Genomic DNA, 19,305 nt, shown 5'->3' with positions numbered 1-19,305 from the left:
TCTTCCAATCTCTTTGACTTCGCAAGAGGGGGGTCTTCTACCCCTTTTGCTAAATTGTTTATAAAATTTTTGTTATCTAATCTAAATTTTTGCTCGAGTAATTTTAGTGTACCCGAAGGACTTAACAACTTTGGGGAGAACATAGAGACATTTGCCTCATTTAATTGGTCGGCTGCGCTCTGTGATTTTTATATATAGCAAATCAATTCAATGACCATCAAATTATTGAGGAACAAGCCGTTTGGATACATAAATGAGTTTCTTTATTTACTTACGGTCAGCATATTGTAGAACCTGAACATGATTAATGTTTATTAATAATCTTTTATGCTCAATATTGTCTATCTTTTATGCAACTCTGGTTTTTTGAGCATACTTCTGTGGTAATGTCTGCCAATTTTGAGGTCAGACCGAGGATGTTGAGATGACCAACAACTGTTAGCTTGAACTTCTCGCAAATAGATGTGGCCTTTAAGAGGCTGACCAGTGAACAGACAAGTCATTTACACTGTTGTTGAATAACTTATTTTTAGAATAACAATTAAGGTTTTTGTTTCTTGAAAAGTCTTGCAGGTCAATGATAAATTCTTGGACCTACAAGAGGAGGAACAAAATTTCCTGGCCAATCCAGATGAAGGACTTTCTGATATTTCTGAAATTCCTCAGCCTGAGATTAGAGCAGAGCCTCCTATAGCATTTGATATGGGGCCAGTTGTTGAAGGGGAGAGTGCCCCAATACCAATTTTCAATGTAATGTACAAGAACCTCGAAGCACTAATTGATCTTATCAAAGGACAGAAGAAATGGTTCAGGGAGTTCCGAGGGACTCTAAATACAATTACTGCTGGAGTTTCGGGTCTGCAAGACCAGATGTTGAAACTACAAAATAAAATTGAAAAACATGAAAATGACAGTGCTGATATTGGCATAGAACTCCTGTCGTAGTCACAGATGCTGAAGAGCAATCTGCCCAGCCCCCCTCCCCTTTTGTATCTGCTGGAATTCAACATACTGAAGAGCAATCTGCCCAGCCCCCTCCCCTACTGTATCTGCTGGAATCCCACATGCCGATAAGCAATCTGCTCAGCCCCCCTCTACTTCTTTTATAACTCCTCATGTTGATGAGGAATCTTCCCAACGCCCCTCTGCTCCTGCTGGAATACCATACGATGCTGAGGAATCTGCTCAGCCCCCACCCAGTTGATTTCAAGCTTATTGCATGGGTGAAGGGCCGACGCAGTCGTAGGAAGAAGGTTGTGACCTCCCCTTTCACACCCTTTGAATATAAGCGGAGGAAAACATCAGAGGTTGCTGAAAAGATTTTATCTGCCGATGAAACAAAGACTGATGAGGATAGTACTGGCTCTCTAGAGAAAACACATGTACAAATTTCAGAGATTGTCGAGCAAATACTTGATACTGCAACCTCAGATCAGCCAGTTGCTGCTACTGCTGTCACCCCACAACTACCTGATATTGCTGTCACCTCTCCAATACCTGAAACATCTTTGTAGTTAGTAGTATATGCACCTCCCTCTGCTCCTGTAGAACATCAGTATTTCTTATCAGTATTTCTTACCTAATTTGGATTAATTTCTTATATGTAGTTTATTTCAATTGATTTTGTTGATTGATTTGTTTATGTGTAGTCCTCAGTGACTGAGAGACACGTTGATTTTCCGGGGCGAGCATTGATCTCTGTGGAAGTGCAAACATGCATTGATCAGTTCTTGTCACAATACCTTGTAAAGTAAATTGCATTCAATAGGTCGTTCTATCACAAGTTTATTAATGTGAGGTTATATATGTATTATTTTTACCCTTCAGGAATGATTTTATTGTCCACTTAAGAGATAGTTCAATATATATTGATCGGGATATGATGGATGATGTACTCTGCAATGGATGGATTGAGAATAACCAGATGGATGCATTAGCCCTTATTCTTCATGGGAGGAAGACCCAAAATCCAATATCATTCTGACGATACATATATGTTTCCTCTTTATACCATGTATAAAATAATGATCGTCATAAGATTTTTTATGTAGTCGATGATTATATTAAAGTGTGTCAATTCATGCAGGCATATCGGAAAATGGAAGGTGGTGACAACTTAAGGTTTGTGCGCCACATTAAGAAGGAAGCGGTGAAAGTTGCTGAGATTATATTATTTCCCATTGTTGAAAACCAGCATTTGATACTGTTGATTGCTGACCTGAAGGATAAGAAATGGAGAATATATGATTCATTACATAACAAAATGCATAAGACAGTATGCGAGCGCGTTGTAAGTCATAAACTACATAATATGTCAATATCATATTAATTTTGTTATTCAATAACATATGTGACTCCCACCTTTCGTAGATTCAAGGTTTGCAGCGGATGCTAAACTATGTTTTGGTATGAGGAAACCTGGATCATGGGGGCTGACAATGGTTAAGGGCGTACCAACTCAAAGTAACAACATTGACTGCGACATGTTTGTCTGCAAATACATTGAAAAACTCGTTGATGCCAACTCAATAGATTGAAACAAGGAGCTACGGTGGCAGGATGAGATGACAAGATTTTGGGCTGAATTGACATATCAAATCTACATATGGATCTCCTCTGTTAAAAAAGTTTAAACCGATGTGTGGACTTTATTGTTATAAATTTATTTGCAATCAAACATTCATATAAAATCTGCATTTGAATCTCCTCCATAAAAAAACTATTGCGTGTTTGATTGTATTGCAGATGGTTGTATATAATCTTTTGCAGGTTTGGTTGTATAGATTTATCGTTGCATTGTGATTTTACCTCTGTAGTATTCATATTATTATAATATATTGTGGTTTTACCTTTGCAGTATTCATACTGTTTTTATTTAGTGGAGTATCAGTATGGTTGTATTTTGGTATATTCACGGTCGTCTTCACGTTTTATTGGAATATGCCGCGGTGGTTGTATTTTTATGGTGTTGTTTAGGTTTTATTCTTAAACCGTTTTTGACGAGCGCTGGTTGTATTATGGTTTCGTCGCGGTTGTGTTCAGGTTTTATTCGTTTAAAGCGTCTGACGAACGCTGGTTTTTTTGGAATATGTCGCGGAGGTTGTATTTAGGTATGTTTGATTTAGGTATTTTTACGGTGTTGTTCGGGTTTTATTATTCTGCCGTATCTCACGAGCGCTGGTTTTATTGGAATATGCCGCCAAAGATTCAAATGAAACCAAGCGGATCAATAGAAATAAACCTGTCTTAAGGAAACCGCGGATGTTGTATTTAGGTATTTTTACGGTGTTGTTCGGGTTTTATTCTTCTGCCGTGTCTCACGAGCGTTGATTTTATTGGAATATGCCGCCAAAGATTCTAATGAAACCAGACAGATCAGCAGAAATAAATCTGTCTTAAGGAAACCGTGGACGTTGTATTTAGGTATTTTTACGGTGTTGTTTGGGTTTTATTCTTCTGCCGTGTCGCAAGTTTGCTGGTTTTATTGAAATATGCCGCCAAAGATTCCAATGAAACCAAGAGGATCGACAGAAATAAACTTAAGGAAACCGCGGAGGTTGTATTTAGGTATTTTTACGGCGGTATTTTTACGGTGTTGTTCGGGTTTTATTCTTCTGCTGTGTTCCACGGGCGCTAACTTTATTGGAATATGCCGCCAAAGATTCCAATTAAACCAGACGGATCGACAGAAATAAACCAGTCTTAAGGAAACCGCGGAGGTTGTATCTTGGTTTCTTTACGGTCGTTTTATGTTTTTATTCTTCTGTCGTGTCTCACGAGCGCTGGTTTTATTGGAATATGCCGCCAAAGACTCCAATGAAACCAGACAGATCGACAGAAATAAACCTGTCTTAAGGAAACTACGGTTGTATCTTGGTTTCTTCACGGTTGTGTTATGGTTTTATTCTTCTGCCGTTTCTCACGAGCGCTGGTTGTATTTTGGTTTCTTTACGGTCGTGTTCAGGTTTTATTCATGTAAATCGTATAACGAGCATTGATTTTATAGGAATATGCCGCCATAATAACTCGTAAATAAAAATACAGTACAACAAATGTCTGTTTCAACTTAAACAACAAGAATATAATAATTTTAACAATAAGTAGTCTATATATTATCACGTATGCCCATCAGTAAGCTCGTATATCAAATAGAACATTCTACTAGTGGTGATTCACATCGACAATTGGAGCACAACATAAATTGTATTTATTCGGTCTATAACTTGTATCAAATATTATTACATCCCCAAAACAGACGTAATCAATCCTGGACATCCCGTCGCACCATAAAAAATTTACCAAACATCCCGCCTCATCAATTTGGAAGTCCCACGCAAACATTGGATCCTCCGCTTGTCGGGTAGTGAACAATCGTATGAGAGAATTAACATCCCCTAATTTAATTTGAACTCTTCTCTCTCTTTGTATGAAATTATATGCATCCCTCTTTGTGTAATCAAGATTCTCCACTCCTCCAATCTCAGTTGCGTGGAATCTGAATGCATCACTGGTTCTAATCCCTTATTTTGTCATTGATCTGAGGATATAAGCACTGATATCACACATCTTTCTGCTGGAACGCAGTAGATGCTTGTCACCGTCCTCAGCCAACGGATGGTTGTGACTTTCTATGAATTTATTTACCGACCAGTTGCCCTCTAAATCAACGAAGTATCGGATCATTGCTGGACAACCAGTCATTGTGTTCGCTCTTTTGAACCTCACAGTGATAGTGTCCTTCAACTCTTTCTTGAAACCAGCCTTACCACAAACAAAGTCCTTTGTTTTCAGTTTCTTTGAATTCGGCAAGAAACCACTGTGTTCCTTTCGCGCAGTAAATCCAATATGGTGTGCATATAAACAATACTGTTCATATGCTTCATTCTCGTTCTGGACAACTGCATTAAGTAATTTCTCTGTATCGGGTGACTGCAGATTTAAACATCATAGATACAATGTTATAATACATAAAGAACAAAATAATAATACCATATTAATATCATAATAATACTATTCATAACATAGCCTCCTAAAATAACAGCAGATCCAATATTACCTTAATAACACTGCAGTACTACCAAAATAACACCAAATCCCCGCGTCAGTAACGTTACATTGTGATGCTACCAAAATAACACTGTGATACTACAAAAATAACACCAAATTCTCATGATAGTAACATTACATTATGATACTACCAAAATAACAATGTGATATTACCAAAATAACATCAAACCACAACTAATATTATAACGAACAACCATAAATGGAAAACAACTGCAAAAACAACCAATTTGGAAAAAAATTTGGTGGCTGCTTTTTTAGCTTATTTGAGTAAAGCACGAGCTACGGGTTTGACCTTACAACATACGCTTTGTTTGCTTTTAATCTCTCAGTTGCCCTCGACCATGCATGCTTTGCTCGACTCTTTTTGTTCAACTCTTCTGCCATAGCTTTTCCTTCTCTCCTCCTTATCGTGCTTCGAATCTGTGCTTTGTTCTGCCCTACCTACTCCTACTTTCTCCCAAACTGTGTTCGACGTGTTCTGGTAGCATTTCCCTTCTTCTACCTTCTACCTTTTCTGTTTCGGTGGCATTATACCATCAGTAATCTCTTCCTTACAATATTGGTATTGAAAGTAGCTTATGGTTTGGAAATTTGGTGGCTTGCATAGTTGGACTCTTCCATTTATTTTATTTTTTGGCATAATTACATAGAGAGCACAAGAAAATTGTAGTTTACAAATCAATTCCAATTGGTGAATTTTTGAACTATGAATTCAATTCAGTTACTCATGTCATGATCATCAGAGATGAATTTGATAAAAGATGGTGCTTGATTTGTAATAGCAATGTTTTTGGGTTTTATCATGACCTTTGATATTTGATTGAGAAATTGAAGAATGTTGAAAGAGGGTGCTTGATTTGTAATAACAATGTTTTGGGGTTTTATCCTGACCTTTGATATTTGAGTGAGAATTTGAAAGATGGATGGAAAGAGGGTGTTTGATTTGTAATAACAATGTTTTTAGGTGCCCTGAATATAATTGTCGCTTCATTTTGTTGGTTCATTTGAGACATCTTGCTGCTCTACTCGTTGGTTGGTCTTGTTGATTGTTTGCTCTCTTTGTTGAAGGAAGGATATGCTATGTTGGTGGTGAAGTTTGTGGTGGTGGTGTGGTTGATTCTTTTTCTGTACTACAGTTTTGTTTGCTGTTGGTGGTAGTGTTGTGCGATGATGGTGTGTTGGTGCTGGGAGTGGTGTTGTTGATGCTAGTGGTGGTGTTATTAGTGGTGATGTTGGTGCTCCTAATGCTACTGGTGGTGCTTTTGTTGGTGTGTTTCATTGTCAGCGGTGGTTCTTTAGTGCCATGATGTTGGTGCTTTTGGTGCTGTGTGTAGAGTATGGGGGTGGTTCTTCAATGCCATGGTAGTGGTGCTCTTTGTGGTGTGTGTAGAGGCTGGGGGTGGTTCTTCAATGCCTTGGTGGTGGTGCTCTTGGGGGTGGGTTTGGTGGTGTGTGTAGAGGCTGGGGGTGGTTCTTCAATGCCATGGTGGTGGTGCTCTTGGTGGTGTGTGTAGATGCTGTGGGTGGTTCTTCAGTGTCATGGAGTTGTCACTCTTAGGGCCCGTTTGGGGCAGCTTATAAGTGCGGCGGCGTTTTTGAAAACGCCGCCCCACTGTTTGTTTTACACGTTTGGGGAGATTATCACAAAACCGCGTCTCTAAATTACCGGATACGCGATCGCGAGTATAACCCCGCGATCAGCGTTCCGAACGTACTCCACGCGAATCTTTACCCGCCTACCCTTCTCGCGCGACCCTCTGCGCTTCTCCCTCAGCACTTCCCAATCGCCCGAGAGTGGTAAAAAATCTCGTTCCTCTCCTCTCATCTTCACTCCTTTATTCGCTTTTTCATCTTCTCCTCCCCGCTCTACCCGAGATCGCCATCCCGAAGTTTTGTTCGCCATCCCGATCGCCATCCCGAAGTTCTGTTGAACACCACCGGCCCTTCGCGCTAACCCTCCAGTCGGATCCAACTGAGCTCGTCACCCTCATCCATGGCCGTTCCCTCCACTTCACCAGTCAGCCGCCGCCGGAAAATGGAGGAAATCGAGAGCAAGCAGGATATCGTGCCACCCCCAGCCAAGCGTTCTAAGAACCCCGGGATCCGAGTACAGGGAGGGCGTATCTACGACTCGGAGAACGGGAAGACATGTCACCAGGTAAAACCTAGCTAGAAACCCTAGCTGGCCAAACATACTCCATTTTTTCTCTTCTCATCTGATGACACATTCTACTTGTCCTGACAATGAATCTCCTTGCCTTCAAAATTTGCTCATATTTCAAGCTGACTCAATTATGAGTTTGTTTGGCTTAAATCAATTTGATTTTCAGCTTGCAGCAAATTGAATAGAGTTCATTGGAAATTAGTTATTTCTACCGTTTATTTATTTATTCATATAAAAGCATATGTTTTTTTAATGCATGTACAAAACACCCACGCCACACAAGTGCGCACCACATCTTATTCATAACATGGGCAAAATGGTCAATTTTCCAGAATCAGCTGTTTTCCAGACGCACTAACCAAACAACCAGACAGCTTATCCAGATCAGCTGGTCACCAACAGATTATCAGGATAAGTTGCTTATCAGCAAAAGCCGGATAAGCTACAGCTGCCCCAAACAGAGCCTTAGTGGTGTGTGTAGATGCTTGGGGTGGTGCTGTCAGTGCCATAGTGGTGGTGCTCTGTGTGGTGTGTGTAGATTTTGGGGTGGTTCTTCAGTACCATAGTGGTATTGCTATTAGGGGTGTGTATTGATGCTGGGGGTGGTTCTTCAGTGGTGATACTAGTTTCATGGTTTATTGTGATGTTTCATTTCAGTTGGCTTTTCGAGTTATGGTATTTTAAATGACACTTTGTTTTTTCGATGTATACATTTATGTTGCTCGATTCTTTTTCATGCTAGCATGGTCATGATAAAAGCAAAAGAAACTGGTTCATCTGCCATGTGGGATAAAGATGTCAAAATATTACTTTGTGATTTCTGTCTTAAAGAGGTGGAGTTAGGAAATCAGCCAACAACCTATTTTAACAAGGAGGGCTAATAAAATATAATAAAGTTTAGGGAGTGCATAAAAAGAGAATATGATAGGATACAAATAAAAAACAAGTGAGATCAATTAAATGATTGAAAAATATGGAAAGAGTTGAAGCATGTATCCATAGGCTTGGGTTGGGACCCCAATCCCGTAAAATGAAGCATAGATGCTTCTGAAGAATGGTGGGCCAAAAGATTGAAGGTGAAATTTATGAAATGTTAAGTCTCTTACAAATTATTTATTTCTTCAATTATATCAACATATGAATAACTAATTAATTTATAGGTCGTTTGAAATGATAAAAAGTTTAATTTCAGTGGTATTAGCCATGAGCTTGAAGAAAAGTTAGACCCTATGTTTGATGGAGTCATTGTCATCAGTGACATGCATGGACCCATAACAAAAGGGTTTGCTCGCATACTTGAGCATGTGGATGTCGAGTTAACTTCTGGCTCAAATGAAACTCCCAACCCTAACATTATGAAGTGGAATATACTAATTGATCTAAGCATTTGACAATTGGGAAAAAAAGAAAAAAAGGTGTTGTTTTCATTAGAAGCCAAATATCACAGTTAGTTGTTTTATGCATGAATGACCTTGACACATCATAAGCGAATTCCATTCAATAAGTTATGCGAATTCTGGAAGCAACTCTAGAAATTTATGAAGACATATCACTATACTTTTTCTCTATGAAGTTGCTTGAAGACCCGACCTAGAGAGATTTCTTTATGATGATAACCCATAGCCATAGTGTAAATTATTTATGTTATTTTCATGATAACAGGGACACTTGCTTGTTTATTTTTGCTAGTTGAAGAATTTATATTTATGTTTCATTGGGACAATCTATGCTGCTTTGAATATTTGATTTTTCATTGAGGCACATCAATTGTGCTTTTGATTGTTATTTGATTTTCCAAGTTTATTTATGATTGTTGTTTGTTTAATGAATGTTCTAAAAGTAGCTATTTCGGTTCTTACATTTGTTAGTTGCATAGTTAATGAAGAACATGGAAGCATGTAGAGAAAGATGCAAAAGAAGAATTGCAGCTACGGTGTTTTTGATGTATGAGTGCTATAACTTCTACATAGCTCACTCTCCTTGCATGACATTTTCATACATTGATGATAAGTGGGTTGAGGAGTTGCTCATAGGGCACCCAATAATATTCAACAATATGTTCCGTATGACATAACCCGTATTCATCGATCTCTTGGAAGAATTACATAAATAGCCTCCATGATTACTCCATGATGACTTCCAGAGAGGTGTTAGCAATAATTATTTATATTTTATCATAGAATGAATCTATAAAAGGAGTCATGGAGCGATTCCAACACTCATCTGAAACGATCAACAGATATTTCTCAATTGGGTTGAATGCTCTAGTCAGTTTCTCATAAAAAAAATTATTAAACCAGATGACCCAACATTCGAAAGGACTCCCATAAAGATTTCACATGACCTGAAGTATATGCCATATTTTAAGGTAATTCTATTTATTCATTCTTTCTACAATTCAAATGAATAAAATAATTTAGATACCCTTCATAAATTATTTAGAATTATATTGGAGCGATCGATGGAACATACATGGGTGCACGTGTTTCGAATAATGAAAAAATCGTATTCATCAGGCGACGCAGATCACTAACATATAATGTCCGGGTTGTATGTGACTTTAACATGTGCTTCATTTTTATTATGATTGATTGGGAAGACAGTGTACATGACAGTATATATTCACACTCTTGATTTTGAAAGAGCAAACAATGTTGCTCGTGATAGGAAATATATGTTTAACAAGAAACACTTATTCTTACGGTGTGTCATGGAAAGAAGATTTGAAGTTTGAAAAAACATGGGTCATACTTTGGGATATACCGACATATTTGTTTCCTAAATAAGTGTAGATTGTGATCACTACAATGACTCCATAATTATATTTGACGACATCCTTCGCTCAACAACATTGACTTTAACAGAGCTTACGAAGATCATTCACTTGTCCCTATTGAAGCATAAGAATATCCCGTCGAACAACCTTTATCACAGGCTAAAAGTGATTTGCGTGAGACTTGCATCCAATATGGGAAGGTGCAGGAGAGATGATAAGGTTGAGGGAGCGAACTACAGATGCTATCTTTAGCGGTTGATTGGAGCGATCGCATGTTTTTTTCTGCCACTTTATTTGCATTGTATTGTGAAAATGTTTAATGTTTGTGTATCGATATTTCATGCAATGATGTTTATTTTGAATCTCAATTTTATTTGCAGTTCTTTGCTTGTATTCTTTCTAATTTGGATGATCGACGAGGCAATCGTGGATATAATATGTAATATAAAATTTTTTTACATGTTCTATTTTTGATTTTGGAGGTTTATGATGAGACATTTGACCGTAAGAGTTCTTCTGAATGACCTATACATTGCTATTGATTATTGACACGTGTGACATCCCAAAAATAAATAATCAAGTTCCTCTTATTTTTAATCCTATAGTAGTTAAGGTTCTTCTCGATGGGTTTTTTTTGTGATATGAATATGTGACACATACAAGATAGGTATTATGTGATTTAAAGACAACAAAGAACATTTTTTTTATAAGCTATGTTGTCTTTCTATAGTGACAGATTCGTTGGTTTTTACTATGTTCTCTGAGAACTCACAGTTTTGTAAAAATTGAATTGATTACTTCTACTATTCTTTTTAAATTGATGTTGCATCTAAGAGTTTGTGCTTTGTTGTTTTAAACATGCGAAAAAGATGAGCTTGGGGACCTTTGGCACCTTTAGAGCATCGTACTGCTATTATGGACTACAATATTCCCTGCTTAATTCACGACAGTTACATATCTATGTGAGTCAGTTTTATAAGTGTCCAAGAAGAACAACAAAAAAACTGTGACTTCTTTAGGTGGATTGACGTGTTGGAGGATTTCACCGTCGATAGTAATCAGACGTGGAGAATTTTCTTGGAGCACAAATTATCTCATGACATTAACCAAATACATTTTAAATATAACATTATCATATTATTAATTGTTATTTTAATAGTTTTTTTTTTAATTTTGATTTTCGTGCTTCTCATAGTTAGTGAAGCTTTTGTTTTTATTTTATAATGTTTGAAGTGAATATTTTCTTTTAAGTATGAAATGCGCTTGTAGGATTTGTTTTGTTATAAACAACAATATACTACAATGGCAGAAAGATTATTTGTTCAGAAGTAACTGCCACAGCTGCTGCAAAACTATAAGAAATAAACAGAGAATCATTTTTTTTCGGAGCAGTTTTCTTGAATAGCTACCACGCAACAAAATTTTTAATAAGTTGGAGCTGTCCTAAACAGACACTTAGGTTCTGTTTGGGGCAGCTGCAGCTTATTGAATAATATGCTGATAAGTTGATTGATTAAAAATAATCTAAATAATCTAATGATAAGCTAGGTGCGGTGATTATTATAAATTTTTATTTTTTTAGAAAAGCCAGACTGTTGCCAGAAAGTTATCATCGCACCTAGATAGGTGCAATGTGAAAAATCTGTTTTCGACGTTTTGAAAACACATAAGCTGTCAAAACGCAGTTTACTCAAATAGGTGTGCCTTTTCAAAATACCGCCACCCATAATAAACTGCCCCAAATGGACAAAATCGAAAATTATTTCAGGAATAAATTATATGGTTTTCTAAAACTTTACTTAAATTAATTAGGAATTATTTTCCTTAGCAAAATAAAATATAATTTATTAGAAATCCTAATATTGGAGTTTAGTTTCATACTTCAGCGGAAAATCATTGGCCAATATTTTTTCCTCCTTCAGGCAGCAAAGATCCTACTTGCCGCTGGCGCTCCTTGCGCTGGGAGCTCAAGGAGCTTCCTGAAGCTTCTCTCGAGCGCAGGAAGTGACGCCCGAATGGAGAGGAACTGCTCGCGGCTTCGGGTTCTCTCGAAGGGAACTCAGGAGCTCATTTCGAGCCTCTCGAGTGCGGAAAGAAACCAGCATGACACGCGTTCGGCTGCTTCTTCTTCATTGCCGATCGCTTAGGGCAAGGAACGGGAGCTTACAGGGCGCCTCTCGCACGCGGGAGAGAACCTAGCGATTCACTCGATGGAACGAAGCCGCGCGCTAGGGAAAACCGCTCGCCTCCTTCGTTTCTCCCTCCTATGGCTGCTCGCGGCAGTCGACAGAGCCGCTCGTCTCCTCCTTGTTCTTGTTATTTTCTTCTTCGATTAGGGGGTAGGCTTCTGCTTCTCCCTTTCCCTTTCTCGCTTTAGCTTCTGCTGTCTCTTTTGCTCTCTCTATTTCTCGTCGTCGTCTCGCACTCTCTCTCTCGCGTGGAGTGAAGGAAAGAGGGAGATAATACATTGTGAAAGATTTCGAGGGTGGCGATGGCGCCGGTCGACGTGCACAGCTAATTAGAAAACTTCTTTTTATTTAACTTAATTATTATTATTTTATAAACGATAATTATTAGACATTACCTTTTGTTTGTTCCTTCTGGATGGTTCTATATATAAAATAATATGCAATTAACTGACAAAATGATGCATAATCCATTTAGTATACTGCATCTAACATAGATGCAGGAGCCCATTCGTTTTAGTTAGGCTAACCACTATCTTTTGTTCGTCAATATTTTTTCTTACTTTATATACGTGTGCTCTTTGGGGAGAACTATCTCAAGAAATTTTAAGCATGATATATTCTTGCTAGGAAGTTTATTTGCCAAAAGTATCATACAAAAATATATTAGCATTGACCAATTCAAAGAAAATAAGGAAAAATAAGAGGTTAAATTATCTCAATTGCATGAAATATTTTATTATTATGTTGCTATTTTTATTTTGAGATTTGGTCCCAACCTTTTGGGTCAGCCATTTTGAGGTCAAATCAACCATTATTTCTTACCAATTAAATGTTCATTAATTTATTGTAGAAAAAAAATCATATGTTAGTTCTAGAAGACCTAAGACCAATTTAACCTTATGCAAAATATATTTAGTTTTCTCTTAAACCTCACCGCTATGTGCTGTGTATTCATTGGTCATTATCAGTAGCACAATATGAACGGTTACACAACTGTTTATTTTTTTTCTTTAGGAGAAAACTAATCACTCAGTGTTAAATATTGACCCTTTTTATTGCATTTCTTCTGCAGGAATTGGCAGACTATATAGGCTTACCATGTAGGATAGCCCAAGGCTGCAAGTATTGCACATCTACATATGGCACATCTTGCCTTGTAAAACTTGATTCCAAGCAATCGTTAAGGTTAGTCAATTTTTTTTTAGCCCTTCTTTCATACCTGGTGTCTGTGTACGCTATTACGCTTTTGTGATGGATTAACATGGCTATTCAATGTGTGTGCAAATAAATTCTTTCGTACTATCACATTTAGTCGTTTCTTTAAGCATGAACTGTGTAGAAACCCTCTTTCAAGATTTTTTATTGTTCTAATGCAATAGTATTTGGGAGCTGAAATAGACTTGTGGTTTATTTAAAAAAAGAAAGCAGCTGCTTGGCCATTTTAGTATGCGTTTAAATTCTTGTATTACATTGCTGATATTGGATGTAGAAAGTTTTATTATTTACTAATGCAAACTAATGCTATGATAATATGCATTGTGTTGTGAATGAAATAATGTTATGATATGCATTGTGAATGAAATAATGTTATGATTTTTTTTTTTTCGTTTTTTAAATGAAAATTGAAAGTAATTTCTTGAAAATTGATTTGACCAATAGGAAAGTAAAAATGCACAAGCAAACTGTCTAACATAAACAATTAAATAGAAACATAATGAATCAAGATACTTACGAAAAGTAATGTATCTGCTTGGATGGAATAACCTATAAATAAATATAATAGATTTATATTTATTATATGCTTCAAGAAATGCTGCTGCATTAGGTTAAGGTCTTTTAGAGCAAATTTTAGAACCACTCTATAGTATGGGTACAACCAAAGAAATTACATAGAGAGGATAAATTACCAAAAGAAAAACTACGTGACAAATGATAACATGTTTAGTAAAGAGAAAAATATCACTCTAAAGTTATTTCCTATTGTTTTTTTCTATAAGTTCCATTATTGTAAAATTTAATTAGGCATTTATCAGGACTACCGAAGTATTCCAACATGTTTAAAAAGTGTTCATACTTGACATCTAGAACAATGTGGCTAGATGTGTTCAAGCCTATACCACTTAAAAAAAATGAGCATAGCTTTTAAATTCATGCTTGTAGTGGACATAGCGATTTTCTCGTAGTGTTGGAATAATTTGCTTAAGTGCTTATATTTTAATTGTTTCGGGGTGTTAAAGCAATGCACAAGTATTTATGTGGTGACAAGTTTTAAGCCTAGCTTTTAGGCTTTTGTTATGAGATTTAAGTTTTTTCAATGCTAGACATTGGAATATGGAGGATCAATGTTTAAATACAGACTTACTCCCCTTGCGTATAGGCAGGGTAGCTAAACTCAAATGTGTGCGCATATGTCAACTTTGAATGAAAGAGAGTTTGCTTTTCATTTTTTTTTCTTGGAAAATAGAGCTTGCACATATGCTGGCATGTTATACTGGACTTTAATGATGATGTGGCTTGAGGGATTGGACGGTGACTTAGTTATTTAATAGAATTTTTAATCTTATTTTTTCTATTTTAAATTTAAATAAATAAATAAATAAATAAAATATGTAATACTCGAATTGAAGAAAAAGGTATATTAAAATTTAATTTGAAATATGCCTTATTCTTCAGACCTCCCAAAATTCTCGAAATATATTTTTTATAAAATTTTAATTTTTGTTTTTATCATATTGTTATATAGAAGTATATAAGAGTTATTAATAAATTCAAGTTTATGAAAATAATTAATTCAATTAATTAATTTAACCTAATCATTTATCTAATTTAAATTATCACAATTAAACAAGAAGTTGAATTGGTGCAGCAAATTATGGACCTCCAACTTCGATAACATGCAACAGTGGGAAGGATTTAAGGTTGAGATTTACTCTAAGAAATATATGTGTACAGACATTTGATATATCCTAAGCAACCAATATTCTCTTCCCTTTCATGTGACCTAAGTCGATTCCGTGTGCAAAGCCGGGCGAAACGAAGATCTATGTATTCTCTTGGGTAGCTGCTAGGAAGAGGAAATAGAAAAGACAAAAAAATTTAGAGGTTTGGAGAAGGGGTAACTAAGAAATCTCTATTTACATCCGCTCAGTTTGGCTGGAAACCGCGGTTAGACTATTTAGGGAAGAGGGTGTTTTTTGGCATAAAACTGGAGGGGAAGAAATTAATATACTTAGGAGGTAAGTGTATATGTATGTGTATGTGTGTGTTCCTTCAATTTTCTATAAAATTTAGCTAATCAATTCTTTTAATTTAGAGCAGGTTTTGATTATCAAATACATTTAGATGGAAATTTAAGTAATAGGAGAGAAGGTGAACTGGGGAAGTCATTTTGAAGTAAATGTGTCTTGATAAGAAAACAATTGATATTAAGATTAGAGAGGACTAGTTGATATCTGTGATTTATTGATAAAAAAAGATTTTGAGAGGGCCGATTTTCATTCGAGTTAATTATAGTCGACGGAATAGGGCAAACCAATGACATAAATTAATTTATAGTCAATGCAAATATAATGTGATATTCATTATTCAAAAAGGTTGAGAAAACATACGAGAATAAAAGTAAAATAAAAACATTTATGATATTACATAGTATAGTGAATTAAAGAATTGTCTATAACAATATTATTATTTTTTATCTAAGAGTGAAATACTACATTTAAATCATGTTTTCTGTATCTTATTTAAGAATGTTAGTCTCTATTATCGCTATTTCTCATGTCAACTATTAGCGAGCACACATTTTATTTTTTTTCTTGTATATTGAATCTAATTTTAATGTTGTGTATCTCACTAAGTCTATAGCTTATCCAATGGTGCAATGTTGCTTTTTAGATAAGGGTTGAGGAGTAGGTAAACCATTAGTCAGGTGACTTGTCCTTATGTATAGCTTTTAAATTTAAAGAGTTATGGATGATTATAAAAGATTTTTGAGGTACATATTATTTATATTTAAGTATTTTGGAGGCTTTGTATTTTATTTGAGGAATTATCATTCACCCTTATTTATATTTAGTGTCAATGAATATTTGATGAATTGAAATTAAGAGTCTACTTCTATAACTTGGTATGATTTATTTTTCACTGACTTTGTTCTGATGAGTACACATCACAATGTGTCAATGCAAATTGAGGCGCCGTTTGGGGCGGCAGTAGAGGAGCGGCGCCGCGGAGCGCCGCTGTCTTCGTTTGTTTGGGGAGGTGGCGAGCCGCAGTGCCTCGTATTTTTCCTTAAACGTGGACCGCGGGTTCAACCTCTCGACCCGCATTTCTCTTTTGTTTTTTTACCCGGGTGTCTTCGCGATTCCGCCCTAACTCTTCTTCCTACTTGCTCGGCTTTTAACGCAAGGGTAAGCTGCTACCCCGTCCCCCTCCTTCCTCTTCTCCCACGTTGCTCATGCTCTCTGGTTCGTCCTCCTCTTCTCCCGCGTTTCTCATGCTACCTGGTTCTTTATCATCTTCCTCCTCTGTTAGCTCACGGTAAGCACATTTTCTGCAATATATGCGAATGCCTTCTTCGTTGGATTTGTGATGTTACAATTGAAAATGTTGTTCGGTGAAATGGATGTAAGGATTAGATGTGAATGCTACATGTTTTTGGTGGCCCGAAATTTGGTTTGGTTAGCTGTATGAAATTTTTTTCTTCTCTTATTGCTTGGGGATGACACAATTTGATGTTGGATATTTTTGAGTGAGGTTTATATTGACTGTGGCATGGCCATTGGTGCGAATACAAATCATTTGGGTGGTCTGCATGAGGATCTAACCAAAAAAAAAAAGAAAAAAGGAAAATTTTTTTGCATATCTAGCTTGAGCATTATTAATGTTCTTTGGAGTAGCTATGGCTTGGGATTGTAGATGTGGATTGAGGTGGCTTTGGCTTGGGGTTGTGGACGTGGGTTGTGGCGGATGTGGCTTGGGATGTCCGTGGCTTGAGGTTGTGGATATGGCTTGGGGTGGTTGTGGCTTGGTGGTGGATGTAGCTAGGGGTGGATGTGGCTTGAGGTGGATGTGGTTGTGGCTTGGGTTTTTGGGTGGATGTGGCTTGGGGGGTGTGGGTGGCTTATTGTTATGGGTGTGGCTTGGGGTTATGGGTGTGGGTGGCTTGGGGTTATGGGTGTGGCTGTGGTTTGGGGTTATGGGTGGATGTAGCTTGGGGTTATGGGTTTCTTGGGGTTATAGGTTTGGCTTGGGGTTATGGGTGTGGTTTGGGGTGGATGTGGCTTGGGGTTATGGATGTTTCTTGGGGTTATGGGTGTGGCCGTGGCTTGGGGTTATGGGTGGATGTGGCTTGGGTTTATGGGTGTGTGTGGCTTGGGGTTATGGGTGTGGCTTGGGGTGTGGGTGGCTTGGGGTTATGTGGGTGGCTTGGGGTGATGTGGCTTGGGGTCATGGGTGTGATCGTGGCTTATGGTTGTGGGTGGATGTGGCTTGGGGGTTGGGTGTATGGGTAAATGTGGCTTGGGGTTCTTGGTGTGGGTGTCTTGGGGTTATGGGTAAATGTGGCTTGGGGTTATAGGTGTGGGTGGCTTGGGGTTATGAGTGTGGCTGGCTTGGAGTGGATGTGGTTTGGGGTTATGGATGTGGCTTGGGCTTGTGGGTGTGGCTGTGGCTTGGGCTTGTGGGTGTGGCTGTGGCTTGAGGTTATGGACGTGGCTTGGGGTTATAGATAGATGTGGCTTGGAGTGGTTGTGACTTGGGGGTATTGGATGGATGTGTTTTAGGGTTATGAGCGTGGCTTGGGTGGATGGATGTGGCTTGGGGTTATGGGTGTGGATGCGGCTTGGGGTTATGGATGGATGTGGCTTCGGGTTTATGTAGCTTGTTGGTGGATGTAGCTTGGGGTGAGGGTTTTGTAGAGGCTTGAGTTGGTGGTCGTAGCTTGTTTGGTATTACACTTGTTTTCATTTTGTTGGGCATATGGTTTTGGTTGGGCTGGTGGATGTGGGTTGAGGTTGTTGATTGTTGGCTTGTGCATTTATTGTTTGATTTTCATTTACTTATTTTTCTTCTTATTATCACAGCGATACGATAACTAAGACTAAAGAGGCTGTTACACCCGCGCTGTGGGATAGAGAAACCAAAATAATATTTTGTGACATTTGCTTGAAGGAAATAAATCTTGGTAATAGATCAATGACCTTCTTCAACAAAGAAGGTTGATAAAATATAATAAAAAATATCAAGAAAAGTACAGACCGAGAATATGACAAGATGCAACTAAAACATAAATGGGATTAACTCAAGAAGGATTAGAAAGTATGAAAGAAATTGAAATGAGGATCAATGAGTTTGGGGGGGATCTAGCGAAACGAATAATTGAAGCCTCCAAGAAGTGGTGGACATAAAGACTTGCGGTGAGTATCTCTGACATGTACTTTAATGTGGTTAATTCAGATTTCATTTAAAAATTGAAGTACATGTTATGACTTTGTAGACGGTGCCTGCTGCTAAGAAATTTAAACTCAACTGCCTCGAAACTGACATGGGGGAGAAGTTAGATCGAATGTTTGAAGGGGTCGTAGTGACTAGCATATATGCATGTGCCCCTACTGAAAAAGGTTTTGGTGTCAGGACCGAGCCCTTAGCTGTCGAACAATCAGGTGAATCTAACGACGTCCCCAACCAAGAACTCCTTGAAATTGAGTCCGCCGGCAGTGCTAAGTGTCATCAGTTTGAGAACAAAAAGAAAGGTGGTGCTGCTTACCGTAGAACCCAGATATTTCAACTAGTGATTTCTTGCAGTACTAACCCTCACTGCCCCCCCCACTCGAACCTGACTCGGAGGAGAAGTTAGATCGAATGTTTGAAGGGTCGTAGCGACTAACATATATGCATGTGCCCCTAGTGAAAGAGGTTTTGGTGTCAGGACCGAACCCTTAGCTGTCGAACAATCAAGTGAATCTAACGACGTCCCCAACTAAGAACTCCTTGAAATTGAGTCCGCTGCCAGTGCTAAGTGTCATCGGATTGAGAACAAAAAGAAAGGTGGTGCTACTTACCGTAGAACCCATATATCTCAACTACTGATTTCTTGCAGTACTAACCTACTC

The 19,305-nt window shown here is 37.7% G+C and overlaps 1 protein-coding gene across 4 annotated transcripts in view; it reads left to right on the top strand.

Annotated features, from left to right (window-relative positions):
- Positions 1 to 19,305, top strand: part of LOC110035608 (serine/threonine-protein kinase CTR1) — a 112,802-nt gene that overhangs the window by 8,314 nt on the left and 85,183 nt on the right. For all 4 annotated transcript variants that reach the window (XM_020739865.1, XM_020739866.1, XM_020739863.1 and 1 more), the window contains exon 4: positions 13,269 to 13,381. In XM_020739865.1, the coding sequence (XP_020595524.1) occupies positions 13,269 to 13,381 (113 nt within the window). The remainder of the gene's footprint in view (positions 1 to 13,268; positions 13,382 to 19,305) is intronic.

This window comes from Phalaenopsis equestris, unplaced genomic scaffold, assembly GCF_001263595.1.
Source record: "Phalaenopsis equestris unplaced genomic scaffold, ASM126359v1 Scaffold198458, whole genome shotgun sequence".
Classification (NCBI taxonomy): domain Eukaryota; kingdom Viridiplantae; phylum Streptophyta; class Magnoliopsida; order Asparagales; family Orchidaceae; genus Phalaenopsis; species Phalaenopsis equestris.
Note: the sequence above shows the minus strand (reverse complement) of the source record. Positions and strands in the feature narration are given on the sequence as shown.